This window comes from Poecile atricapillus, chromosome 2, assembly GCF_030490865.1.
Source record: "Poecile atricapillus isolate bPoeAtr1 chromosome 2, bPoeAtr1.hap1, whole genome shotgun sequence".
Taxonomy (NCBI): domain Eukaryota; kingdom Metazoa; phylum Chordata; class Aves; order Passeriformes; family Paridae; genus Poecile; species Poecile atricapillus.
The window spans coordinates 114,018,756-114,031,281 of record NC_081250.1 but is presented as its reverse complement, the minus strand read 5'-3'; the positions used below and the strand labels follow the sequence as shown (position 1 = coordinate 114,031,281).

Below are 12,526 nucleotides of genomic sequence, written 5' to 3'. Positions count from 1 at the left end.
AGGTCCTTATGGTGCAAGTTAGTCATGTTCCTTGTCTGAACTGCCAGGGAAGGTTTTTTGAATTTGACATAACAGCAGCTTTTTACTGTCTCCAGTAATAACTACAGGTACCCAAAAATTTTGTAATAGTTTTTTCAGTGGAAAATTCATGAGACTGGAGGGAGGTGTACTAGTTCTGAGGATATTTACTTGCATCAAAAGTTTATGCTGTCAGCCAGAGGCAGCATGCCATTGAAAAAAAAAAAAAAAAGAGGAAAAAAAGCAATAAGAACTTTTATCTTTTTTGTTCCATTTTCTGCTCTTTGTGATTATTTTATATGTTCTGAGTACTCTCTTGTACTTTCTGGGGAAAAAGATGCCATAAATGGAAAGGGAATATTTTAAAATTCACAGCAGTTTTCACAGGAGAGGAGGACCATTTTTTTACTAATACCACGATGAAAATGTGCACGGCCCATGTCTATTTTAGGTGATTTGTAGGAGACTTTTCCCTTTACGTACTTGCTATTTCAAAACCCAAAAAAATTATATTTAATTTGTAGTTATCTAAGTATTTTACATTGTTTCTTCAGGTATTTACATAATTATAAGTATGATCATGTATTTATATTATTTGTGATATTTCTATACTTACAGCCCCACTCAGACATAAGATGTCTGAATTAGTGTCAGAAAATCATAGTGCATTGTAGGATGACCATTTAGTATTCATCTGGGAATTATCTGAAATACTTCACAATGTTGTTTACATACCCACACCCCCACAACTATAAAAAGTAATTCTATAGTTAATTTGGGAAGCTATTTAGTCTCTGTACATCAAACATCTTGACATATTATGCTTTCAGAGCTTTTATTTTAATTCCTTGGTGACATAAATATAATTTTTTTCTTCTCTCCTCAGAAATTTTTCCAAGAGATTCCAGTCTAAAAGACAAGTTCATAAAACATTTTACAGGTAAGGCAGCTGCTTGTCTTTTCCCACATGTACATATTCTAAGTAGCTACAAATGTCACACCACTAATTATTTTTGAGGCTCAACACCAAATTAACATTTCTGAAGTTAAATGTGCATATTTTAGAACCAGAAATTTTTGAAGAACTCTATTTTCATTGAATAATCAACTGAACTATCTGGTCAAAAATAACTTTCATAATGTGGTAAGTAAAAACATTATTTAAAAGTCATTGTTTAACTTTTATCCTCCTATTGTACTTTCCATATTTATTTTCACATTAACTAATTTTAGAACTTCTCATTGGCCTGAACATATCTTTAAGAAACAGACCTTTGTGACCAAGTAAGTTTTCAGCAAATCAGAGAAGATTTTTTCCATCTGTCTCATGATGTCTACGTGTGTATACTTATTTTATTAATGGAAACAGATAGAACAAGGAAGGATTAAAGTAGTGTAAATGAAAAATAAAAACAACTTACTATTTCAAATATGAAAGTTTATGATGGTTGCAGCCAAATACTTGAAAACTGAGGTGCAGTTGTATAATTCACTTCACTTTGGGACTGCATTGTAACTACAGAGAAAAATATTGTACCCTCTGAATACATGCAATACGAGTTGCCAATGACAAGGTGCTTGCACTGATTCTTTGCTCTCCAGTTCCAGCTTTCTGTATCTCAGAAAAGGTCTCAAAGTATGACACTGCAAATCTCTTGCTGATTTTCAAGGTTATTTGAAGTATTGAAACTAAAAGCTAGAGAAATAGCTGGCCATCAGAGCATGAAAAAGAGAATTGGAAATAATTCTGCATTTCCTCTTTGCTGGAAATTTCAAGCAGTACTTGACAAGAAAGGAAGGCATTTGTTGTCTCTTTTGCATGGGGGTAGTGTATCCACACCTTTGGGATAAGTACAACTTTAAGGATCTGTCTGCCAACGGCTCGCTGCAACCCAATGGAATCTACAGGAAATGTGCCAGAGCCAGCTGGCCCTTCACCCCTGCAGTAAACAAGAGCAACTGTGAGCCTGACCATTTTCAGTCCATATGAGAAATTAACATAGAGCTTCAAACTACGCTATGCTATGTAACACAGCAATACTGAATATTCCTCTCTTGGGAAGGACAGACAAGAAAGATTTGTTTATGTTAGTACTTAATCCATTTCCTTCTCATTTTTAGCTTTGGAAACTCCTCAGCTACCATAAAAAGCTCAACATAAGAATGTAGGGAAGCTAAGTAATGAATACAGAATGAATTTCATTACTCAAAACCAAGGAAAAACAACCATGAGTTTTACAGAAGGTATTTCGAGTGTGGTAAATCATAAAAAGAAAAAGAGAAAAAAAAAGCAACTTGAAGGCCTCTCTCTGGAACCATTCATTAAAATAATAGTCCTTTTCTGCATGAGTAGTTGCCATCAAAAATGCTGAAATTACTTGAGTAAGATTAGCTGGAATGAATAAGGAAAGCAGGATCATTCCAAAATACTGAAAGTCTATTTGATGGTTCAGAATTTCTACCTACTCTCTCTCTCTCTCTCTCTCTCTCTCTCTCTCTCTCTCTCTCTCTCCCTCCCTTTCCCTCCCTCCCTTTCCCTCCCTCTCTCCCTCTCTCCCTCTCTCCCCCTCTCCCTCTCTCCCTCTCTCCCTCTCTCCCTCTCTCCCTCTCTCCCTCTCTCCCTCTCTCCCTCTCTCCCTCTCTCCCTCCCTCCCTCCCTCCCTCCCTCCCTCCCTCCCTCCCTCCCTCCCTCCCTCCCTCCCTCCCTCCCTCCCTCCCTCCCTCCCTCCCTCCCTCCCTCCCTCCCTCCCTCCCTCCCTCCCTCCCTCCCTCCCTCCTTTTTTTCAATGTATCTTAAGATCTTCAGTGATGGAGTTTTCTTCCTGTAGTAGTATTTTATTTTGTATTTTATTTTATTTTATTTTTCATAGCTTTACTAGATCCTGTAATCCATAGACCGAAATCAACATTATCTTTACAGTTTCAGGGTTAAGAAAATTATTGCACACTTCTCATATGCCAGGAATAATAGACACATTTTAAAACCAAATAAGAACCATATGTAACAGTCCTTGACTATAGGAAAAATCATAAATAATCTTGTGAGTCATAAAGCAATCTATCAATTTAGCTTGGAAAGCCAGCTGACAGAGTGTTTTGTAAGGCACAAATAAAATTAACAGCCTATTTTTGATGACAGGGAAGAGAGCTAGAAAACCATATATTATCTGAAGGGACATGCAATTTATTTTGTGACAAAAGCCAGTGTTGTCTCCATATATGCCGGATAATTTCAAATTATATACTTTTCCATGAACCTAATTATTCAGATAAAAAAAATGGCAACAATATTCCAGTTCAGACTCACAAAGGCTGCTCTTCCAGTTTGTTGAAAAGCTTATTTATGCCTGAAAAAATCTACTGAAATCCATGTACTACTGTAAAATATATCTAACCTTCAAGTATGTTCACTGTCATAGAGAGGAATCTTCTCTGGAGTTCATGGCAGTTTGGCTTCACTATCTAGAGAGAATTAGCTTGATATATTTTACCAGGCTCATAAGCCATTTTTCAAGTAACAAAACAAGTATTTTTTCCTAGAAATGCTTCCTATCTTCTCTGAAAGGAAAGTTGGCCAACAATGATCCTACTTCATGTGGATCATTTTGTAGCATTGCTTGAAACAAGCTATTATTATTCAGGGTTCTTCCTCGTACTAAGCTTAGATTTAAATTTAGTCTTATTCACTTAATGTCAGTTTATGTCAATGTTTCCAAACCAGAGGATACTCATCCCCAGCTTTCAGTGATGGTCTTGCTAAGCAGGTTATGTGGTACAAATAATACATTTTTGCTCTCCTTTTCAACTTGAATGGCACCAGTAATACTTTCCTGGGCCATCAGCAACTTTGGAAGGGGTCTTTGGCAACTTGCTACAGCTGGGCCAGGTTTTCATAGAAAAATAGAATGGTTTGGGTTGTAAGGAACCTTAAAGATCATCTAGATCATCAGGGTTGGCCCCCTGGCCATGAGCAGGGATACCTTTTTTATCAAATATTAATGTAAACAGATGGCACTGTATATCCAGAGGAGAGAAGAGCACACTGTGCTCTGGACATGCAGAGATTTTCCTTGCCAAAGATGAAACACATCCTGCATTTTGCACATCTGTATGCTTTTTTTACTAGGATTATTTTAACAGGAGATCAGGTTCCTAGATGTTATTCAGCTGTCATTTTTTCCCTCAACACCCACACCGTATATTAAGAATTTTATAAACCATCTATGTGCAAATCAAAAGCATTAGTACATGGAAGTACTTCTTCTTCCCAAGGGTTAGAAACTCATATTTACTTAAAATGTTGCTTTTATTTATCTCTAGAAATAGTATCCTCAGTCCAGGTGCATTATTCCTTCTACATTAGACTACAGACAACTATTGAACAAACTAAATTCTATTGCAACTGTCATTCTATTTTTCACCATGTAAGAAATTTTACTGCTAATTTTGAATTACTGGAATTTCAAGGCTAAATCAGCCTGTTGTTTTCACATGTCATTTTTCTTTTTTTTTCTATTGTGAACATAAAGGCACAGAAACAGAATCTCTTTCTGTTATTCCACCAGCATTATTATACTTGTGTTGCATCATAGTTGCTTAAGGTATCATATAAGACTAAATGCAGTTTTAGCCAAGCAAAGATGAACTTAATGCTATGTGTTGTTGTCATTCATTGAAGCTGCAGAGCAGTGACACTGAGAACTTGTTGTCAACTCCTCCTTACTTTTAAACAGGGCCAGTCACATTTTCCTCAGAGTGTAGCAAGCACTTTCATCGACTGTATCACAACACAAGGGACTGCTCAACGCCAACCTGTAAGTAGCAAAGTACCTTTTAATGATAGCTGTGATACTTGTTTGAAAGCAACACACTTTTCCTCTTGAGTGTTTGGTGTCCTGGTCCTTCTTTAACAGTTGCTCTTTAGCACAACATTACAAAACATACCCAAGGTCTTTTAATATATTAAGACTTTCTGTTAATGCACTTGCTGTCAGATGAAAATCGTGAAGTTCCTTCAAAGTGATATTGAAATAAATGAAATTAAAACTACACTGAGAAAAATCAGTAGGGCATGCTTATGCAGAGGGCAGATGTTAAACCATTTTCTACTTCCTGCTCTCTTTAGCTTTACTTGTGCAAGATAAAATCTGAACCATTCTTTACCTTCTATTAATGCATAATAGTAGGGTTATATCTTTGGGGTTTAGTATATTTCACCTTGTGAGTATAATGTTCTGTTATATGCCCATTATTAAACAACATAAAATAATTTCATTCATCATTCTGTTATTGATCCTTTCAGTTCTCATCTAACAACCTTCCTCTCTGAGACTGCAGAAGCTTTGCTTTAACACAGCCTGAATATAATTTTGTCAGAGACATTGGAAAATAGAAGTGTTCTTGGATAAAATGGATAAAAAAGCAAACAAAAACCCCAAACCAAAATGGAAAATCCTTAAATAGAAGTTACTTCAGCATTCTCTAGTGCAACGGACAATTCAATTAAAGTCAGTGGAAAATAAATAGTGTATTTTAATTAGAAAAGGTGAATTTCATTAGGGATGTGTAAGCACAAACTGTGGACAAAGTTTGGTGCTTAGGAAGCTTTCCAGGATTTAATGTGAAAGAGCAATGGCACTTTCTGACTGCATCACTTAGAAGCACTGTTTTGTGAGCAGCTGAGATGCTCTCTCACCATAGCTCTGAGCTCCTCGACACCTCAGAGGATTTAGTGTTTGAAAGGGGATAGAGCAGCCCTCATCTCCTTTTGCCTTTACACTTCTCAGAAGCTGGAAGTAGGAATCCATGTCTGGTCTTCAAAAGATATAAATACAGCTTCCTAAGTGGACTGAGGAGTAGGCAGTACATATTTCTATTACATGCTGTACAACAAAAATACCATGTTGCATATTGTATGCCTTTATTTGGAGACTCTTTATGGTATTGCCTGAGTGTTTCACTTTATTTCTTAAGAAACACAGTAATGTAATTTTTCTTCTAATTAAATAGCATTTCTTAAAGTTAAAAACAAGACTGTGATTTTTGAACTGTGTGAAGAACTTATTTTTCCGTTCAACTATCAAAGGAAAATGTAAAATAAAAAGGGTGATTTAATCCATAGCAGAGTTTTGTTCCCCCTTGTGTCAACCAAACCCAAAGCAGACAATGAGTTACATTCACCTGAAATGTTGTTTTAAAAAGGAGAGCTAAATCTTCAAATTTGTCTCCACCTTATCCATCACTCAAGCTGATCATAGCCAAGATTTTTCCCTGTGTCTTTAGAGGGGTTTGGTATTTTCTTTCAGGGACACCTTAGTCATCACAAAATGTCTGAGGATGAGTTATTTCCTCTCCTTCTGGCATGCACAAATATTTTCTGAGGAACTGAAACCCAGATAGCAATCATGTTCTTGCTGTTTGGCACAATTTATATATAGTTTTATTAAAATACTTATCAAGCAAGATAATAAATTAGCACCTATGTATTTCTTGTTAGCAAATATCAGAAAGGATGACAGTGACTCAGGGTCCACTTGAACCAAGTGGTCATTTGAACCAAGGACACATGACAGAGGGATTGGAAGTTAGGGAGGTTAGTATCTTTGGTCTGATGAGTAGGAGAGGTACTTAAACATGAAAAATATGGAGCTAAATAAATATTGATACTAAATGGAACAATAAAATGTTTGAAACAGCCTGACTTCTGGCTCTGTTATAATCTGATAATTAGAAAATCCTCCCAATTAATGAATTAAATTCCTGGTATTCCACATTCCAGTAGGAAACTACCTGGTAGAAATTCAATTCCTGCCTTGTACTTTTCCTCTAGAGCACTGATTATGCTAAGGTACAATCTAATATTGCATCTTGCATACATAAGTTCATGAATTTCCATCAGATAACAGTTTCACTGTGTAGAGCATCTGAAATTCAAGTACAAACTTTGCCTTTCATTTTATACAGTTTTTTGAGGGTATCTGGCAACAGCGATTCATTATTACTGTGGGTAATTTTGTTTTATAGATTACAAAAGGTGTGCAAGATTGCTAACGAGATTAGCAATGAGCCCTTTGTGTACACAGTCCTAGGATGTTTGCTATGTAAGTATAACTTTCCCCACTCATTTTCTTATTTGTTGAATGGTCTAGGGGTTTACTTCACAAGTGTACCTTATAATCAGGTGTGCATACAAAAATGTGGTATTATCAGAATGTATCAACATGCAGCTTTGGCATTGCAGAACTGACTACTCCTGGAAATACATGGAATCAAAAATACCTCTGACAGGCCCCACTGTAATTTCCTGCAGGTCACTTATGGTACTGCAGTCCACAATAATGCACTTGGTGGCCTCTTATTGTTCAAAACTTCAAGGAGTCTGCTTGGTGAAAAAAAAATGCCCAAAACATCATCAGCACATTTATTTCAGGCCGTTCTGCAGAGGACTTTGCAATTAATCCATGGAAGAAACAGATTGTCTTGGTTTCAGGTCTGCCAATGCAATCTTCATAGATAACCTGTCACTTCATTAATGTCTGGGACCCCTTTTCATTCCCATATTGTCTTCTGAGAATTTCTAAAAAGTTAATAACTACTTCATGGTGATAGAAGGAAATGGAACGTAAAGACGTGGAAAGTTAAAGGTTTCACTAAACAGTCTGGGGAAGAAAGCAGTCTATTCTTGTTTATGAATAGCATGTCAGATGTGTTAATTAAACAGCATTGTCAATGATAAAGGTAACAACTCCAAGTGAGTTGTTTCCTCCTGTTGTTTGAATATTAATAAGGTGATTATACTTTCAAAGGTTAATTTGAAAATACACTCTCTGGTTGTTATTATTAGCTACTAAAATGTATAAAATCAGTGAATTTTATTTATTTAAATTTCTTTAAAGATGGTTTCCTTTCACCACCTCCTCCTGACAAATACTGCAAGCTTGGAGCTTGGGGGAGTTTTGTATGTCACTTCTTCCTGCATCAAGACTTCAATTCATACTAATCAAGAATAAGAAAAGAAGAGTAGGATATGAGTCAGTGTTAGCTGATTTGATTTCTCAGTGGAGGTGGGATTCATTTTGGTGGCTGTGCTTTAAAGAATATGGCAAAATTTCAGTTCTGAGAAGAAATGACATAATTTTGTTCTCTTCCTCTCTTCTTAACTAGTTTCAGTCTCTTTGGCCTCTCAATTTCCAGGTGTTGCAGATGGTTTTGAATATACCAAGGACAATGAACCAGAGACTGACAAGGCATCTCATTAATTTGCCTGTATATCCTTTTCATGACTCAAGGCAGGAATCCTTTTTTGAATGCCCTGTTAAAAAATATATATTTTTTTTAGGGGGCACTTAAATTCCTGTTTGTTTCTTAGTGTTCTCTTTTAAATCTTAGCTTTCTCAAACATCCCACCACTCTCTTATTTTCTGAAGTTTTACCTTTTTAGTCTCTGTTTTTCCTTTATGTGTATCCATTTATACCTCTGGATTCATGTATCAGGGCTTTCAGATAAATTTCTGGTGTTCCAAATTTTTTTTTTCTTTCTCTTCCAAGAGAATGAGTCAAAGATCTGCCTACATATCCATGGTACAGAAGCATCTATCTCATCCTATTTCCATCTTTAAAACACAAAGGGATCAAAAGTTGCTATGATTTGCAAAGCCAGGTGTTTTAATTTGCCTGCCAAAAATACACTCAAAGACATGAAAAATAGGGAAGGAAGGTTTTAAATGGTAAGCATTGCTAGCAGCTCGTGTGCACTGCACTCACTTAAAGTTGTATCTAGGCTGGCTTTCTCTCTACTTTGTTAAAAATAGTGAAAACATTATAGGAAAAAGTAGAGCCATGATCTGAGTGCTTCCCAGCTGTCTCTGCACTCCCTCACCCCTTTCCTCCACTAAGTACAGTGGATAATTTCCATTATAAATAAGACATCCTCAGATCTTCATGTTTACTGATATCCACTTATTCTTGGAATGGAAACATTTTCTTGAGAGGGGTGAAGAGTGGCAGGAGTCGCTCTCGCTTCCCTGTTAATAGGGAGTGCAACAAAGGAGTTACATACGTTCATCCCTCAGTAACATTGCATTTCTAACATGATTCTCTGGTAGCTTCCTACTACACCTTTTGACACAAGGGATCTGATCTACTAATGTAGATAGGATATGGCCATAGATCCTGTTGCCTGTAAGAAAATTTGCCTTCACTTTAACATCTGACAGAGTCTTGGAGATTCTTGGTTGCCTTGAAGAAGGAGGCTCTCTCACTCGAAGAGCTGACAGCTATTTTTATGCCTTTTCCTGCCAGCACTAGAATAGGCTGCCTTTTCCTCATTAAAAAAGAGCTGCAGTGCTATTATGCAAATATTTTCCTTCCTCGTCTGTAAATATCCGGGTATACAGGGAACATGTGGTCTTTTCCTCTTCGAAAGGAACTTTTTCTTGGGGAAAGCCAATCATCCGTGCGTGGGATCTGGTCGCTCAGACCTTGGAGGGATGTTTCAGCACCATGGAGAGGCGCCACGCCCCGGGCAGCCGCTGGGGTAGCTCCGGGGCCGGGATACCGGGCACACGCTGTCCTCACAGCTCTGAGAGGTTTGGGTGGGTTTGTTTTCATTTCCTGAGTCAGATCCCTGAAAATGGAAGTTAAGCATTTGATGAAAACCCGGAATGTAGAGCTGCAGGTGTCCAGGTGCATGGGACACTTACTGCAAGGTGCATCAGCGCAGGCCACTGTGTGTTAAACCTCTTGGCATTGACGCTGAGGATTTGCCATGGCAAAACTCAGTAGTGTTCACAGGAGGGCAAGACCTACTGGCACTTGAAGTTAATCTTATGATTTATGCAATCCGCAGGAAAATGTGGTTTATGAACAGAATTTTACTAAGCGGTCTGCTTCTCTGGTTTGAAACTAGTTATAAAATGGCATGTCCTTTTCTCTTGCAGACTTTCTACCAAGGAGAGAATTCTGATTTGCCAAGAAAGTGCCTTGAAATCTTCAAAAATGGAGAAGACATCTTTTATCTTTTTGATTTACAACATTTTGTTACTAGATGCATTTTATTTTCATATATTTGTCCGACATTCCATGTTTGTTTGAAACATTATTTTATTTTGTAAATTTGTTGCCTATAGTTCAGACAAGCCAATTATTTAAATACATTGTATATGGAGAATACTAATGATATACTGATTAAATATTATAACCATATGCAGGGAGTTGGTAAAATTTTGCTGTTTCTCTTGTTCCGTTGTATTTACATCGTTCTGCTCAGGCTCTTACTCTCATTATTTGCACTAACTTGAAATGCAGAAGTCTGTGTAACTGAAATCTGAATAAGCTGTAAGTGGGGAAGTTTTACTTGCCATGGAAGATATTTTATATTATGAAGCTTTGTTAATATATACATATATATTATTGTGCATCAGAAAAAAAATTGCTCAGAAATGCACCTTGCTTTCAGGAACATTTGTATGATTATTCTGGATTTTCATCAGTTACATTTGTACCGGCACTTATGGAAAGAGTTGCAAATAATGTAAATATAAAGACTGGAAAACTGCAATGCAGTTTTGGTGGAATAAAGAACATAAAAAAAACCCTATTTTACAGGAGGGGTTATTTAAATATAAATACACTTATAAATACACTAACAAATATATTTAATCTACTGGTGGACTTGAAATAATCTTACCCTAAGAACTTCAAACTTTTGGGTTTAGTATTTTACAGCATTTGATTTTCATGGGGTAAATTTTATTCAGCCATTTATTCTTCAGCTAAATAAAGTGCAAACAAAAATGCAACATGTACCTAGTGTGAACAGAAAACATCTGCAAGTATGTAAAGGGGGTAATAAAAAAGTCTAACAGAAGACAAAACATATTTTAAAGTATAATACCATAAATTCAAGGGGCATAATGAATGAATTTGGCTGGTGATATATCAGTCTTAAATATTTGAGAAGACTCCAAGGCACAACTGCCACATATTATTTATTTAAAATCAAATCCTATTGGTCACATTTGTTATCTTTTGCTATCTCATCTCTTTTATTCCAAGCTCACGTGATTGCTTTACAAAGAACCTAGTATCCCAGTGAGGGTTTTATGGTCAGACCCAGAATAATTGACAACACACATGGATTACTATGCTCAAATCACAATTTTTGAGATTAATTGACCATTCAAGCTAATCCCTTCAGATAAAACATTATGTCTATCCTCTCCCTCACTGTAGGCTTCATGAGTTGCCTTAGCTTCTATGTCCAACACTTTTCCCTCTACAGAATAGCAGAAAAACTTTGCCCTGGGATTCCTCATCAAATACCAAAGAGCTGCCTTGTTGTCCAAAGGGACTTTTGTCCTTTTCAATATGTTCAGTGTATTACCACACCAAAGCTGAGAAATGTCCTCTGATGCTCTAAGCAGTGCAACCCACAACTTTCAGAAGTACTTACCCCATCTGTAGTCCCAGCTAGAAGGTTTTCCTGTGCTCTTTGTATTTGTCATTAACTGGATTGGTTTTCAAACTTTCTGCAATCATGTTATTTTGCTAAGAGCAAAGTTTTCAAGACTCCCTCTAATCCATGTTGAAAGCTATATTCACACTGAAAATCCCAGTGGTTTGAATGGTTAGAAGGATATTTTTGTAGCTCTGTGAGTAACATACTTCATAGAAGGATTATTGGCCAAAACACTTCAGCAGAGGAGAAAGGATAAGGCTCAGAACAGGCAATCAGGCTCCAAGAAAAGCATTTGCATTTGTCTTTAGTCCCGTATTGATATTTCCACTCTGGTTTGCTAGCTTCTTGGCCTAAAAAAAAAAAAAAAGTTTCTCCTATCTTTCCTCAAGGGACTGACAAGAATTCAAGTATTTGTGGTTTCTTTTTCTGAAAGTTCTGGAAGTTACTTTTTGCGATATCTAAATTCCAGTGAGAAGACCTATTTTGGGTTATTTAATAAAATTTTTGAGCTCAAATCTAATGTGCTAAATCAAGAGCTTTGCCTTTGAAAAAATAAAGAAATCTTCTTTCTATTGAGTAGAAAAGTGATTAAGTCCCTATCTTAGAGGAGATTCACAGATGTTACAAAGATGCAAAGCAGAGATTAGTGTGACAAGCTAAAATATTTATGAGGGAACAAAAATCATGAAAAGATTAAAAGGATAAAACCTCATAGTTCTTCGTGAAGAACAAATAGCTTAGATTTATTATTTTTTTCTGGAAACAAATTATTCTTTGAGACATTAGTGGCATGGCTCCCTTCTTTCTGCTTGACCCCTTTCTGATGCGCAGTATACTCGAAATAGCTGGAAATTAAACCAACTTTTCTGAACCACCCCTCTGCACATTTTTTTGTCACTGTAGTCCATCATAGTTTTTAGATGCAGGGATTCTAAAGTCAGCAGCATAAAAATCACAAAGTAGTATAACATAGTCACTTTCCTGTTTAACCTGAAACAAAGGTTGTAGTCCTTCTAAGATGCGTTAATTCTACATTTTAGGAATCAAGTC

At 36.5% G+C, this 12,526-nt stretch overlaps 1 protein-coding gene across 1 annotated transcript in view; it reads left to right on the top strand.

The window, feature by feature from the left end:
* Positions 1-10,600, top strand: part of ALKAL1 (ALK and LTK ligand 1) — a 36,631-nt gene extending 26,031 nt beyond the window's left edge. The window contains exons 3-6 of the mRNA XM_058832871.1: positions 905-958; positions 4,752-4,832; positions 7,042-7,118; positions 9,957-10,600. Of these exons, the coding sequence (XP_058688854.1) occupies positions 905-958; positions 4,752-4,832; positions 7,042-7,106 (200 nt within the window). The 3' untranslated portion in view covers positions 7,107-7,118; positions 9,957-10,600. The remainder of the gene's footprint in view (positions 1-904; positions 959-4,751; positions 4,833-7,041; positions 7,119-9,956) is intronic.
* The last annotated feature ends 1,926 nt before the right edge of the window (positions 10,601-12,526 follow it).